Source organism: Nerophis lumbriciformis, linkage group LG13 (genome assembly GCF_033978685.3).
Source record: "Nerophis lumbriciformis linkage group LG13, RoL_Nlum_v2.1, whole genome shotgun sequence".
NCBI classification, from domain to species: domain Eukaryota; kingdom Metazoa; phylum Chordata; class Actinopteri; order Syngnathiformes; family Syngnathidae; genus Nerophis; species Nerophis lumbriciformis.
Window position 1 is genome coordinate 29583071 of NC_084560.2, and position 14579 is coordinate 29597649.

The 14579-nt window shown below is 41.2% G+C and overlaps 2 protein-coding genes across 3 annotated transcripts in view; one reads left to right on the forward strand and one right to left on the reverse strand.

Annotated features, from left to right (window-relative positions):
- The window catches only part of col4a1 (collagen, type IV, alpha 1), a 57684-nt gene extending 43577 nt beyond the window's left edge, over positions 1-14107 (reverse strand). Inside the window, exon 1 of the mRNA XM_061971129.1 lies at positions 13937-14107. Coding sequence (XP_061827113.1) covers positions 13937-13993 — 57 coding nt within the window. The 5' untranslated portion in view covers positions 13994-14107. The remainder of the gene's footprint in view (positions 1-13936) is intronic.
- Positions 14108-14256: 149 nt separating this feature from the next.
- Positions 14257-14579, forward strand: part of col4a2 (collagen, type IV, alpha 2) — a 108479-nt gene continuing 108156 nt past the window's right edge. For both annotated transcript variants that reach the window (XM_061971124.1, XM_061971125.1), the window contains exon 1: positions 14257-14521. In XM_061971124.1, coding sequence (XP_061827108.1) covers positions 14487-14521 — 35 coding nt within the window. In that variant the 5' untranslated portion in view covers positions 14257-14486. The remainder of the gene's footprint in view (positions 14522-14579) is intronic.

Below are 14579 nucleotides of genomic sequence, written 5' to 3' on the forward strand. Positions count from 1 at the left end.
GGTGTCAGATTCGAGAACATATGCCGGAAAATACAACAAAATACTTGAACTCGGGCTGGTTGCTAGAGAGACGCAAGTGTTAGCTGTTCTCTCCGAGCTTCCTTCCAGGGCCGGCCCCTGGCATAAACGCTCTATGTGGTTGTTTAGGGCCACAACCATGAGGGTCACTTCATTAACGTGGTCGTCGTGCGCTGCAGGTGTTACCTTGTTGTACTTTGATGGACTAACTCACCTGATGGGTACAATTCTATTTTGTTTCTGCAAAACTTTTATTCAGTGGCAAGTAGGGTTGTATACCGGTATTAGTAGAGTACCGCGATACTAACGAATCATATACGGTACTATACCGCCTCTGAAAAGTACCGGTCCACCACCCCCCCGCGCCCTCTGTCGTTGTCACGTCGTGACATTGCTGGTTTTACGAGCAGACGAGCATGTTCCGCAGTGCACAATCACAGAGTACTTACAAGCAGACACAGTGTGTAGACAGAAAAGGGAGAACGGACACATTTTGGCTTAAAAACTAACGATAAAGGTGAAGTTATAACACAAACGCCCTCAGGAAGAGGTGCTTTAAGACATGGCTAGCTAGCTAGCGGCTAAAGTCCAGCCGCTGCTGGCAGTGTTTTAGCTACTTCTAAACCACTAATCCTGGTCTCCATGGCGACAAATAAAGTAAGTTTCTTACAAGTATCATCCGTGTAGGACGAGGAATAGCTAAACATGCTTCACTACACATCGAAGCTCACCGGCGTCAAAATGTAAAAACAAACGCCATTGATGGATCTACACCTAACATCCACTGTAATGATACAAAGTACAGTAGCCTATCTAATCGATACCACTATGTTTACGTCGATATTTTTTGGCATCACAACATCTTTTTTCGTTTTTTTAAAATGTATACTATGTTTATAAACTCAGGAAATATGTCCCTGGACACATGAGGACTTTGAATATGACCAATGTATGATCCTGTAACTACTTGGTATCGGATTGATACCCAAATTTGTGGTATCATCCAAACTAATGTAAAGCATCCAAACAACAGAAGAATAAGTGATTATTACATTTTAACAGAAGTGTAGATAGAACACGTTAAAAGAGAAAGTAAGCAGATATTAGCAGTAAATGAGCAAGTAGATTAATAATTCATTTTTTACCACTTGTCCTTAATAATGTTGACAAAATAATAGAATGATAAATGACACACTATGTTACTGCATACATCAGCAGCTAAATTAGGAGCCTTTGTTTGCTTACTTAGTAGTAAAAGACAAGTTGTCTTGTATGTTCACTATTTTATTTAAGGACAAACTTGCAATAAGAAACATATGTTTAATGTACCCTAAGATTTTTTGTTAAAATAAAGCCAATAATGCAATTTTTTGTGGTCCCCTTTATTTAGAAAAGTACCGAAAAGTATCAAAATAATTTTGGTACCGGTAACAAAATATTGGTATCGGGACAACACTATTGGCAAGTCAACATGTCCTTTGTAATGGTTTTAGTTCGGTTTAGCAGCATCGCGACTGTATCCATTCAAAACCCCATACAGATATTTGCTAATTTAGCATCGCTTTGAACGCCGTCGTCGTGACAAATTTACGGCCGTGTTTCTAAAACTACCTTACTATTTGAGTTCATATTGTGGCCGGAACCTTTTACTCCAAGATATAATGTCTAAATAACATTTGTTTCTTTCAGTTTTTGCCCATTTATTGTGTATTGTTTACTTTTTCAAATAATGCCGAAGCGGCATAGCAGTTTTGAAATGGCTTCACTTTTCTTTCCCGCTTGGACCTATTAACCATTTCTTTTATCTTTTTATAAAAACTTTGGACACTACCTGGAATATAAACACAACATGACTACTCAATATATCTGATTGAACTGAATTGTAGTTGTTTGGCTTATTGTTCATACCTGATTCTTTATAATTAATACAAATCTATATATACAGTAACTTGTAAAATATTAATAACACATTATTTCTTAAAATCTAATAAAGAACATACTTGAACTGCACTTTTGTTGGTTTTATGCGCACACTCAGCCAAGTCTACTTCTGGTCGGCAAAAGTAATACAACTAACCCTCACTGTTAATTGGTTCCAAACCCCAATAAAATTCCTGACGGTTAGTGTTACCATTTGATACTGTAGTTATTGTAGAACTCTGCTTCATTACCCCACTAGTGATGGGCACCGTGCTAATTTTGGTTACAATAATCGTGACACCCCTTGTTGAGAGTTAAGTTGATGGATGAGAAGCTTGGGAGTTACTGGTGATTCTGACTTTTTTAGCATAATGATAATCTTTGTGTTATATTGTTCAATCTGTGATGTAACTAGAGATGTCCGATATTATCGGCCGATAAATGCTTTAAAACGTAATATCGTAAATTATCGGTATCGGTTCGGAAATTATCGGTATCGGTTTCAAAAAGTAAAATGTATGACTTTTTAAAACGCCGCTGTACGTAGTGGTACACGGACATAGGGAGAAGTACAGAGTGCCAATAAACCTTAAAGGCACTGCCTTTGCGTGCCAGCCCAATCACATAATATCTACGGCTTTTTACACACACAAGTGAATGCAACCCATACTTGGTCAACAGCCGTACAGGTCACACTGAAGGTGGCCGTATAAACAACTTTAACACTGTTACAAATATGCGCCACACTGTGAACCCACACCAAACAAGAATGACAAACACATTTCGGGAGGACATCCACACCGTAACACAACATAAACACAACAGAACAAATACCCAGAACCCCTTGCATCACTACAACCCCGCCTACCTCAACCTCCTCATGCTCTCTCAGGGAGAGCATGTCCCAAATTCCAAACTGCTGTTTTGAGGCATGTTAAAAAAAATAATGCACTTTGTGACTTCAATAATAAATATGGCAGTGCCATGTTGGCATTTTTTTCCATAACTTGAGTTGATTTATTTTGGAAAACCTTGTTACATTGTTTAATGCATCCAGCGGGGCATCACAACAAAATTAGGCATAATAATGTGTTAATTCCACGACTGTATATATCGGTATCGGTTGATATTGGAATCGGTAATTAAGAGTTGGACAATATCGGAATATCGGATATCGGCAAAAATGCCATTATCAGACATCTCTAGTTGTAACCAAAGAAAACATGTTTTAAAACAACCACATTTGAAATCTCCAACAACATAGTGATGTTAATCAAATACTTCAATGAAAATCCATTTAAAAACGGCGAAGAAACAGAAACACTTGTGATCAGACAGCGACAATTCAAAAAGGACGTTATCATTTGTAGCCGCTCGGCAACACATAGGGTCTACAAAAAAAAGTGGGCCGCAGCCGCCACACCGCTTGAGCATGAGGGTCAGAAAAGACTTATCTCTGTCGCTCATGAGCGCCTGTCAAAATACAGACACAGCGACACGATCGCAACTCTTCCAAATGTAGGCATTTTTACAATGCTGAGAACCGGGGGTCAGGAGGGTCGCGCCTTCCCAGGCTGCGCTGCTTGGCTGGTGGCCTATCACAGGGAGAAGGCCAGCTGTTGTCTCAGTAGGGCGGGGGAGTTGTTAGTAGCTCCGTGTGATGGGGTGCTAACCCAAACGACAAGCGTTGGCCCAGCTCACTTGAGATGTCCGACGGATTTAGGAATCTCTTCCGAGGCATTCCGCAAATGTCACGGCTTCCCTTGGGCCAAACCAGGACTTGAGGCTTACATTTCCCACCAGCTACCGGGTGAACTTCCAACACATCCCACACACAAACACTCCTGCAGGAATCTGCTAATCAGCTAAGCTGGAATCCTCCTTCTCCTCTTTCTCCACAAGGACTCATTAAGAACACATTAGTGACCACCAAGGAAGAGAAACTAACCTGGAACTACAGAATGTCATTTCTGAATTCGGAATGATTTTAATTGGTTGAGAAAAATGGAACTAAGTAAGTAAGTAAGTAAGTAAATTGTATTTATAAAGCGCTTTTCACAGATAAAATCACAAAGCGCTGTACAAAACATAGGTGAAGTAAGACAACAATTCGAATAAAACAACAGGGGCAACATCATAAAAAGGATACAAAGTGGATTAAAAATTATAGTTAAAAGGTGCATTAACTAAAAGCTTTACTAAAAAGAGAAGTTTTCAAATGTTTCTTAAAACTTTCAACACAGTCAAGATCACGAAGGGACTGGTGCAAATTGCTCCAGAGTCTGGGAGCTGGAATGCCAGGTCTCCACGGGTATTAAAACGAGTTTTTGGGATCTTTAGAAGACCCTGGCCTGAAGACCGGAGGCTGCGCCCTGAAGAGTAGGGGCGTAACAAATCAGTGATGTACTGAGGGGCCCCACCATGCAACGCACGGAATGTCAGGACTAAAATCTTACACTCAATGAGGAATTTAACTGGAAGCCAATGAAGACTGGATAAAATGGGGGTAATATGGGCTGTTCTTTGCGATGAGGAGGCGACTTGTCCAGGGTGTACCCCGCCTTCCGCCCGAATGCAGCTGAGATAGGCTCCAGCAACCCCTACGACCCCGAAAGGGACAAGCGGTAGAAAATGGATGGATGGAAGGGCTCTTCTGGGTGCACCGGTCAAAAGTCTGGCAGGTGCATTTTGTACAGTCTGAAATCTCGTTAGCGTTGACTTGTTGAAGAGAGTGAAAAGAGAATTGCAATAGTCAATACGATATGAAATTAACGCGTGAATGATCATTTCCAGATCCAATTTTGACAACAAATTTCTCACTTTAGAAATATTTCTGAGGTGCTAAAAACAGTTTTTGGTCAGTTGACGACAGTGACCCTCCAAAGACATTGACTGATCAAACACAACCCCAAGGCTTCGGAGGTTGCTTTTAAAAGATGCACACAGAGCACCAAGGGAGTTCTTGATCAGGGGGATTTTTTTATCGGGAGCAATTATCAGAGTTTCCGTTTTGTTTGAATTTATCTGGAGGAAATTTGAGGACAACCAACTAACAAATTCAGATTTTTTTTTTTTTTTTTTTTTTTTAAATGGGAATTGCGTGTTATGAAAAATGCGTGATTACAGAAAAAGTGTGGAATTTTGTGCAAAACAGACGTAATGAACGGTTTGAATCGGTTGGAATGTAGTAGTAGTAATGTAGTAAGAAAATCTAATAGAATTTGAATTAGGAAAATTTGGGAATTACAGAAAATGTTGTAATTAAGGAAATTGATAGCCCAGATGTCCTAACACTGGAATTTATGGATATTTGTGCACCATGTCCACGAAGGACCTAAACATTCTGACATTGGAATGGTCTGAATTGGTGGATAAATATGGAAGTACGGCTGTACCCCAACTTACAAATACGAGTATTTTGAGATATGTGCAGTCTCTCTGCTTTGAGTTATGCTTGAAGTTGCAAGCATAATTTGAGTTACGAGCCTTCCCGCTGCAAGATGGCATAGCTAATGCTACAGTAAATGCCATAACATCTGCCCCAAACATCTGGTCTTAAAGTTAAAGTACCACTGATAGTCACACACACACACTAGGTGTGGTGAAATTACTCTCTGCATTTGACCCATGCCCTTGTTCCCCCCTGGGAGGTGAGGGGAGCAGTGAGCAGCAGCACTGGCCGCGCTCAGGAATCATTTTGGTGATTGAACCCCCAATTCCAACCCTTGATACTGAGTGCCAAGCAGGGAGGTAATGGGTCCCATTTTTGTAGTCTTTGGTATGACTCGGCCGGGGTTTGAACTCACGACCTACCAATCTCACACTTTAACCACAAGGCCACTGAGGAGGTTTGCCGGTATTAGCTTTTAGCTATAGATCAACATAACGTTTTTTTCCAACACAGTCCATCTTCCACATCTTTCTCCTACTGAGATTTGTCGGCTTCCTCCGCACGCCTTTGGCTGCTTCGGGTTTCCGGCAGTCTTTCGCTAACCCGCGCTATAATCCGGCGATGTCTCCGGTGCCCGTGCTGCCCAGCCTTGTGTGTTAGAAACCTTCTGAGCACAATTCTGAAAAGTGTGTACTCTTCTACCCCACTACACTAGTTGTAGAGCATAACTAAGAATATTCGCTTTTTCAACATCAATACTCGGTGCTATCTCAGCCTTTTTGACCAGCCATTTCTCTTTGGTAACTTGGCTCGTTGTTGGATCTGATCAGACAGGAAGACGCCAATCGGAAAAAACTAAAACGGGATCTCTAAGGCTATGTCTACATTAAGCCGGATAACCCCTTAAACGAATAATTATTTAGCCTAAGCCCTGTTTCAGCCACACTAAACCAGCATTTAAGGTTCCCCTCCTTGGATAATTTTTTACACGGGTAAGTGCGCCGTCTATTAGCTTTGTATGGACTCATTGATCGTTTACAAACTGAGTTTGGAGAGGAAGTGACGCCAGAAAGACCACGCCCCACACAAGAAGTGACATCAGAAACAACGCGCCACAACCAGCTTCATAACAACCCGTTCGGTAACTCGGCGGCAACCACTAGAAAGATGGAAGCGAGTCATCCAGACACGCCCGTGTTTCTCCTTCTTGTACATGTACAGGCGCTTTTGGAAATCACACATAAATACCTTAAGAGAAGGAAACGGGCGATTGCAGCTATTTAGGATACAACACATCTCAGAGGGAAACATAGCAATATTGAGCGATGGTTTTGGATAAGCACTGGAAGAATGGCAGCCTGGTGGGATATGTTTGTCACCGAGTGTGTTGTGTCAGAGGAGCGGCAAGAGAACTTTCGAATGTCCAGGTCAGCTGTGATTCTACTTAGTGAAAAACTTTGTCCATTTGTCGAAGGAGAGACAACGACAATGCGGGCTCTCGTGGACAAGGGAAGACTACGAAAAATACAGAATGCATTTGGACTGGCAAAGCAGACTATCAGTTATTGTTCGCAATGTATGTGGAGCGTCTAGTTTTGTACTCCGTAACTATTGTGACGCCATTAAGTGGTTGCGGCCAGCAAGTACGACCACCAATTTCAGCCTACAAGCACAGTGTCCTGTTGTTGGTTGTTGTAAAATGTTCTTTATCACATTGTTTACTTCCACACGTCCATTAAAGATATGATTCATGTATGATGGCTCAGGTGTGATTCACGACAATAGTCTAACAGCTGCTGATGGTGAGGCAAGCAAGGTTTACTGTTAAAAGAAATGTGGCAAAAATCTACATTGAAGCACAGGGTAAGAATGCACTTCCAGGTCAGAGGTGACTATAAAGCGCGCATTTTTTTCGTGCATGCTTTCTAGGTCGCAATGCGCCGGCGGACGGAGGGGGTCTTAAACGACCATTGTGTGTGTGTGGACACGGATAAGGTTAGGTGGGATTAACCCTGGAAAACCTTAGCTGGCCGGCTTAGTGTGGAAGGGGCCTAAGTTGTTTGTACTATGGGTGTAAACTTTTTCACTTCCGATATTGGAGCCTTGAGTATTCGTTTTGTAGTGAGGAATGTTAGAAAAAGGTTATTCCAGGGAAATTACTCCAACAGAGAACAATGGTAGTCAACTGGAATAGATTGATGGTAATACTTTTTTGGCGACAACCAGTGACTACAATAATCCATTAAATTAGGCTCATGACGAAGTAAATTGAATGATCCAGACAAGTTTTTTTGATACCTTTTAACACGCTTCTGCCTTGGAGACTTTGTATATAGAAGTAATATGCAACTATGATTATTTGATACTTTTTTATATTGACAAATGTCGTGTTTTAGACTGCAATATTGTTCAATTAAGGACACTTATTACATATGTATAACTTGTGTCCTTTTGTGTGCTACTGTAAGCTGTTGTGTAGCTGCTAGCTCCTAGAAGCCTATAGCCGATCATGTTTACCTTTTGTAAATGACTTCACTAAAATACATTCTTTACCTTATGTGCTTATTGGAGGACATTTAGATGTTAACTGGCTGTCGAGCTTTGCTCAAGTAAACGCATTGCTTGTATCGGTGCTTACAGATGAAACTACAAATATTAAAATATCGTACAAAGGTTTGTTTATTCCAGCAATTACATTTACAAAGTGAAACTAATATATGACATAGACTCATAACATACAACCTAAATATATTTTAAGCCTTTTTTTGATATAGTTTTGATGAGCGTGGCTTACAGCTTATGAAAACCTTGACCTGAAAATCTCGGAAAATTTTTCAAAAACTGTAAGCCAAGATCATCAAAATGATAAGAAATAAAGGCTTGGCATATCTCACTTTGCATGTAATGAGTTTATATCACATTAGTTTCACATTTGAAGTTGAAGACTTTTGCGCGATATTAAAAATTTTTAAGTTTCACCCGTATATCAGACATTTTAGATGCAAACCGACATCATCTGATACTTGTTTTGTTTGCTGATATCGGACCAATATCCAATACTATATTGGATTTGGATCGCTTAGTTTGTACTGCTATTGTATAGTTTTTTTAAACAGTATTTCTTATCTAAAAGTAACTTTTTTTAAAGTCATGTTACATGTTAAAATTGTGCTGTTTTGTATAGCCAAGCGAATTTATTCAATTTCAAGACATGCACCTGGGGATAGGTTGATTGGCAACACTAAATTGGCCCTAGTGTGTGAATGTGAGTGTGAATGTTGTCTGTCTATCTGTGTTGGCCCTGTGATGAGGTGGCGACTTGTCCAGGGTGTACCCCGCCTTCCGCCCGATTGTAGCTGAGATAGGCTCCAGCGCCCCCCGCGACCCCGAAGGGAATAAGCGGTAGAAAATGGATGGAATTATTTCAAGGGCCGGGGCTAATTTGAAATAAGAGTGTTTTGAGTCACCAGCTCTGTGGTAGCAAAACAAATTGAGCTCAGAAGTTGAGGTTCCACTGTAGTAAAAATGCACAAATTCAAATGGAATTTGAAATGTGAAATTACAAAAAATGTAGCAATGTGAAAAATTAATTGACATCATATTTTGAATGAGCGAACTAGTTTGAATGGTTGAGAAAAATGAAAATGCAGCAAGTCTTAACGTCAATGGGAAATTGTGTTGTAGAATGTGAAATTACAGAAAAAGTAGGATATTTTGGAATGTGTTCAAGATATAAACCGGATGTACTGTACTTAAATGGCGAAATAAGAATACTTTGTATATACTTTCAATATCAAACAAGAGTGAAAAGAAAAACCCATAAGCAGAAATGATCTATTCGTGCTAAGAATAATTTGGTACAGAAAAACACAACAAAGATAAGAAAAAGCTGTGCTGTCAAGCAGGTAGAACCAAGCAAAAGGTAAAAGGAGGGGCAATATAGTGGTCCTAAAGTTAGTCTGCCTTATTGCATGTAAGTTCAGGTTGCATAATGATGTGTTCTTTGTACTATAAATTAATTCATGGTCTTAGCAGCCATTGTGAAACCGACCAAACCAGACTCTCAAAGTTTTGTCCTGTGGAATTGCACACAAAGGAAGTATAATCAGTGAAAATGTATGCAAGCTTGAGTCAATGTTTGACTTGAAATACGCGTGTGACGACATGACTCTTCATGCGTCACAAGCTATTCCTAACAACACATTCAATATTCCAAATAATCTACTTTTATTGGTGTAATCAGATCAGCCACAAGATGTTCCGCCAAACTTCCTCGTCCCCCAGTGTTCTTCATCCATCCAGATGTTGCATGTCACTCTTGTGTTTCTTAGAATGTGGATAAGCTGCCTCCGCTACTTTCTTCAAGCCCACATATTGGCACACTGGGAAGAACTTGAATCATCAACAATTTCTAGAAAATAACCCCCCCATAATAGCTGTTACTTCCTCTTCTGGAGTCTGTTTTTCATCTTCTTGACATGGACGGGAGAGATGTCCACCAACATCTCCGCCCCCTCACCTGTACTTGCGCTACGTCTGTGTGGGTGAAGAATGTTCTGGAAACAAGTGTGATGGTCCCAAAGCTTTTAAGCAGACTCATGGCCATTACAACAAAGGACCAACAAGTCTGGGTTTCATCGAGGCAACCAGACTATGTTCCGCAAAAGTGGTCTTTATAAAACAGTATCACCAATGGGATCACTTCATATTAGTCCTTAAAGAAACCGGGTGACCAGATTCAAGACCCACAATGAGTTAGAGACCAAAATGAAGAGAAATGCAAGTCATTGCTGAAGAAATGTCAAGATGAATTTCCAGCAATTTGATCAAGACACTAAACCAGTGTTTTTTAACCACTGTGCCGCGGCATAGTCTGGTGTGCCGTGGGAGATTATGTAATTTCACCTATTTGGGTTAAAAATATTTTATGCAAACCAGTAATTATAATCTGCAAATAAAGTGGCATTGTGGAGTGTCTGTGCTGTCTAGAGCTCGGCAGAGTAACTGTGTAATACTCTTCCATATCAGTAGGTGGCAGCCGGTAGCTAATTTCTTTGTAAACGTCCTATCTAATGCTTAAACCAAAAATAAACAAAAAGCCAGTGCCCCTAAAAAAGGCATTGAAGCTTAGCTATGGAAAACGAAACTAAAACTGAACTGGCTACAAAGTAAACAAAAACAGAATGCTGGACGGCAGCAAAGACTTACAGCGTGTGGAGCAGACGACGTCCACAAAGTACATCCGTACATGACATGACAATCAACAATTTCCACACAAAGAAGGATAGCGTCCGCACAACTGTTACAGGAAAATACCAACAAAACAGGAAAAGCCACCAAAATAGGAGCGCAAGACAATAACTAAAACACTACACACAGGAAAACACCAAAAAACTCCAAATAAGTCACGGCGTAATGTGACAGGTCGTGACATTTACTTTGAGACAAGAGCTATAGTGATGCAGGGTTGGTTATGGTTTGAATTCATGTTCAACAATTGCAACAAAGACTTTTTACTAGAGATGTCCGATAATATCGGACTGCCGATATTATCGGCCGGTAAATGCTTTAAAATGTGATATCGGAAATTATCGGTATCAGTTTCAAAAAGTAAAGTTTATGACTTTTTAAAACGCCGCTGTACAGAGTGGTGCACGGACGTAGGGAGAAGTACAGAGTGCCAATAAACCTTAAAGGCACTGCCTTTGCGTGCCGGCCCAATCACATAATATCTATGGCTTTTCACACACACAAGTGAATGCAAGCATACTTGGTCAACAGCCATACAGGTCACACTGAGGGTGGCCGTATAAACAACTTTAACGCTGTTACAAATATGCGCCACACTGTGAACCCACACCAAACAAGAATGACAAACACATTTCGGGAGAACATCCGCAACGTAACACAACATAAACACAACATAACAAATACCCAGAACCCCTTGCAGCACTAACTCTTCCGGGACGCTACAATATACACCCCCCGCTAACCCCGGCCGAGTCATACCAAAGACTATAAAAATGGGACCCATTAATCCCTGCTTGGCACTCAGCATCACGGGTTGGAATTGGGGGTTAATCCACCAAAATGATTCCCGGGCGCGGCCACCGATGCTGCTCACTGCTCCCCTCACCTCCCACGGGGGTAAACAAGGGAATGGGTCAAATGCAGACGTTAATTTCACCACACCTAGTGTGTGTGTGACAATCATTGGTACTTTAACTTTAATAACAGTTAATTTTTTTCTTTTTCACTTGCATTGGAGTCTTTCAAAAAAAAAACAAAGGGGCCATTGCAATTTTTCTTTCTTCCTATTATGTTTGTTTTTAAATACAGAGCAGGAAAATATTTCTAATATCTGTTCCTCGGCTCTGCATGGGCAGGCTGCTGATGGGCGCAGACCCCAGCGGTGCATGTTGGCGTTGAATCGGCCAACACCCGTCCGTATACGGTTTAATGTTGACCAGTTCTTGCACGGAAGGTCAGCGCCCGGTGGTAGGCTTGTATTTGGGTTGACTGAGAGTTGAGGGGGTAGGGGGGCCTCCTGCCAGCTGGTTCTCCATGCTTCAAGTGTGTTGAATTTGGGTCCACCAAGAGTTGCTGTGTGGCGAGAGATCGGGCACCGGGAGAGTAGGCGTTGGCGACTAAGGTCTTGGGAGTCTGCTACAGGTTTGTGCAGGAGATAGGTTGGATCCTGCGAGGCCTAACTCACAAGTCTATGTGTGTGGTTTTCCCTGCGTAGGGCGGATGGTGCGATTCCAGATAGTACCGTAGTAGGACGGTATGGCTCGGTTGGTGGACGGGCCGTGCCAGCAACTTGAGGGTTCCAGGTTCGATCCCCGCTTCCGCCATCCTAGTCACTGCCGTTGTGTCCTTGGGCAAGACACTTTACCCACCTGCTCCCAGTGTCACCCACACTGGTTTAAATGTAACTTAGATATTGGGTTTCACTATGTAAAGCGCTTTGAGTTACTAGAGAAAAGCGCTATATAAAAATTGTTTTCCGAGGTCTTAATCTAGGCTCAAGTTGTTCGTTTTTCTCCCACAGACATTTATTTTCAGCCACGCCTTCTTCTCGTTAACGATGCCAAAACCATGCCAAAATAATGCTGTCAGAAGTAATAAATAAGAAAAACAGAACTTACAATTAGTCTGACATCAAATAAAAGAAAACACATTGATTTCACATACATTATCAGAAAGAATCATACCTCATTGGCCTCAAACTCCGAGGGAATAAAGTTTCTTTTGAAGCCGAGACTCTATTAACCTCTTCCATCAAATGCTTGCTGTCTCATGCTGCTTCCCTTATTCCGTCACATATTAATTGTCCCCCCAACAATGTGACCAAACCGGAACCAAAAATTTGTTCCCCTCCAATTTACATGGGTTTTGGAACAAAAAATAAAGTTAGCATATACTTGCATGAAATTACCAAAGGAAATACATTTTTAATCACATTATATGTAAATATGAACTTATATTTATACATTGTATTTATTTATTCTAACCAACTATGAAATTATATAACATATATACAATGTGCAGCTGTCAGCAGCTACAAAAATGATTCACTTCACAATAGGGATGTCCGATAATGGCTTTTTGCCGATATCCGATATTCCGATATTGTCCAACTCTTAATTACCGATACTGATATCAACTGATACCGCTATATATACAGTCGTGGAATTAACACATTATTATGCCTAATTTGGACAACCAGGTATGGTGAAGATAAGGTCCTTTTTTTTAAAAATAATAAAATAAAATAAGATAAATAAATTAAAAACATTTTCTTGAATAAAAAATAAAGTAAAACAATATAAAAACAGTTACATAGAAACTAGTAATTAATGAAAATGAGTAAAATTAACTGTTAAAGGTTAGTGTTATTAGTGGACCAGCAGCACGCACAATCATGTGTGCTTACGGACTGTATCCCTTGCAGACTGTATTGATATATATTGATATATAATGTAGGAACCAGAGTATTAATAACAGAAAGAAACAACCCTTTTGTGTGAATGAGTGTAAATGGGGGAGGGAGGTTTTTTGGGTTGGTGTACTAATTGTAAGTGTATCTTGTGTTTTTTATGTTGATTTAATTTAAAAAATAAAATAAAGTAAAAAATAAAACGATACAGATAATAAAAAAACGATACCGATAATTTCCGATATTACATTTTAAAGCATTTATCGGCCGATATCTCTACTTCACACTTCACTTTCCTGTTAAACTGTAAGACGGTTAGATGTACTGCAATTATTGAACACAAGGGTCCCTTCAGGAGTCCTGAGTATAGGGGCCCAGAATTTGCTGCTACGCCCCTGCGTGCATGCACACACATAGGCCCTGCCCAACACCCCATGTAGAAAAGGGAAGGGGGGGGTGAGGTAGCAGGATGACAGCAGCAATAGAAGAGTGACATGAACTCTGCACAAACTATGTAATTCAATCAAAGCCGCAGTAAAGTGGCAGCAGGCTTGCAGCCATTAGAGCATGAAAGGCACGGATGCATGACCCATGTCACTACCAATGTAAACAACATATAGAAATACAGTAAAGCACCGTTTTTTGGTGTGTTAAAAACAAAGACTAACCTCAGCGGTGGCCAGCTCCACGCTGGATGAGAGAGCCGTCAGCAGCAGCAGCAGCATCTCGGCGGCTACGGATAGAGCGTCTCCCCGCACACAAGCACCTCTATATCGGCCTCTCTGGTGGCTCGTCCCTCGCTTTTAGCGGCGGAGAGCGTCGGCCTGCATGTCGTTGTCCTGAAGCGATATGAAGTTGTGATCAACGCCTTGGTGGGTTTAACTTGGGGGGCTAAGTTTGCGCCACCCCTCCCCTCACGCACACCCCCCACCCACTGCAACGACCACCCTCACCCTTAACGCGCACCGACAAACACTTTTGACTTCTCGGTGCAAGGAGAGGACCCACTCGGTTCTTGGCGGAGTATATTCCAGAAAGTTCGACTTTTACGTCCTCTTCAATCTACTATATTCAGGCGTAATTGCCGTTTTTATTGAGAATAACGGCGCATTTCAGTGACATTGAGGGGTCTTTGGTGCATCACAGGTGGGGTTTAATCATGCTTTAAAAAAAAAAAAAATCTGCGCTGCGTGGGACTCGTTTTGCACAAGTGGAACTATGCGAGGGTATCGCACCAGAGTGGCGCATCTCAGGTAGGACGTTTACCCGCAAAAGTCTCCTCCAATCACAGCTCATCGTCACCGCTACCTG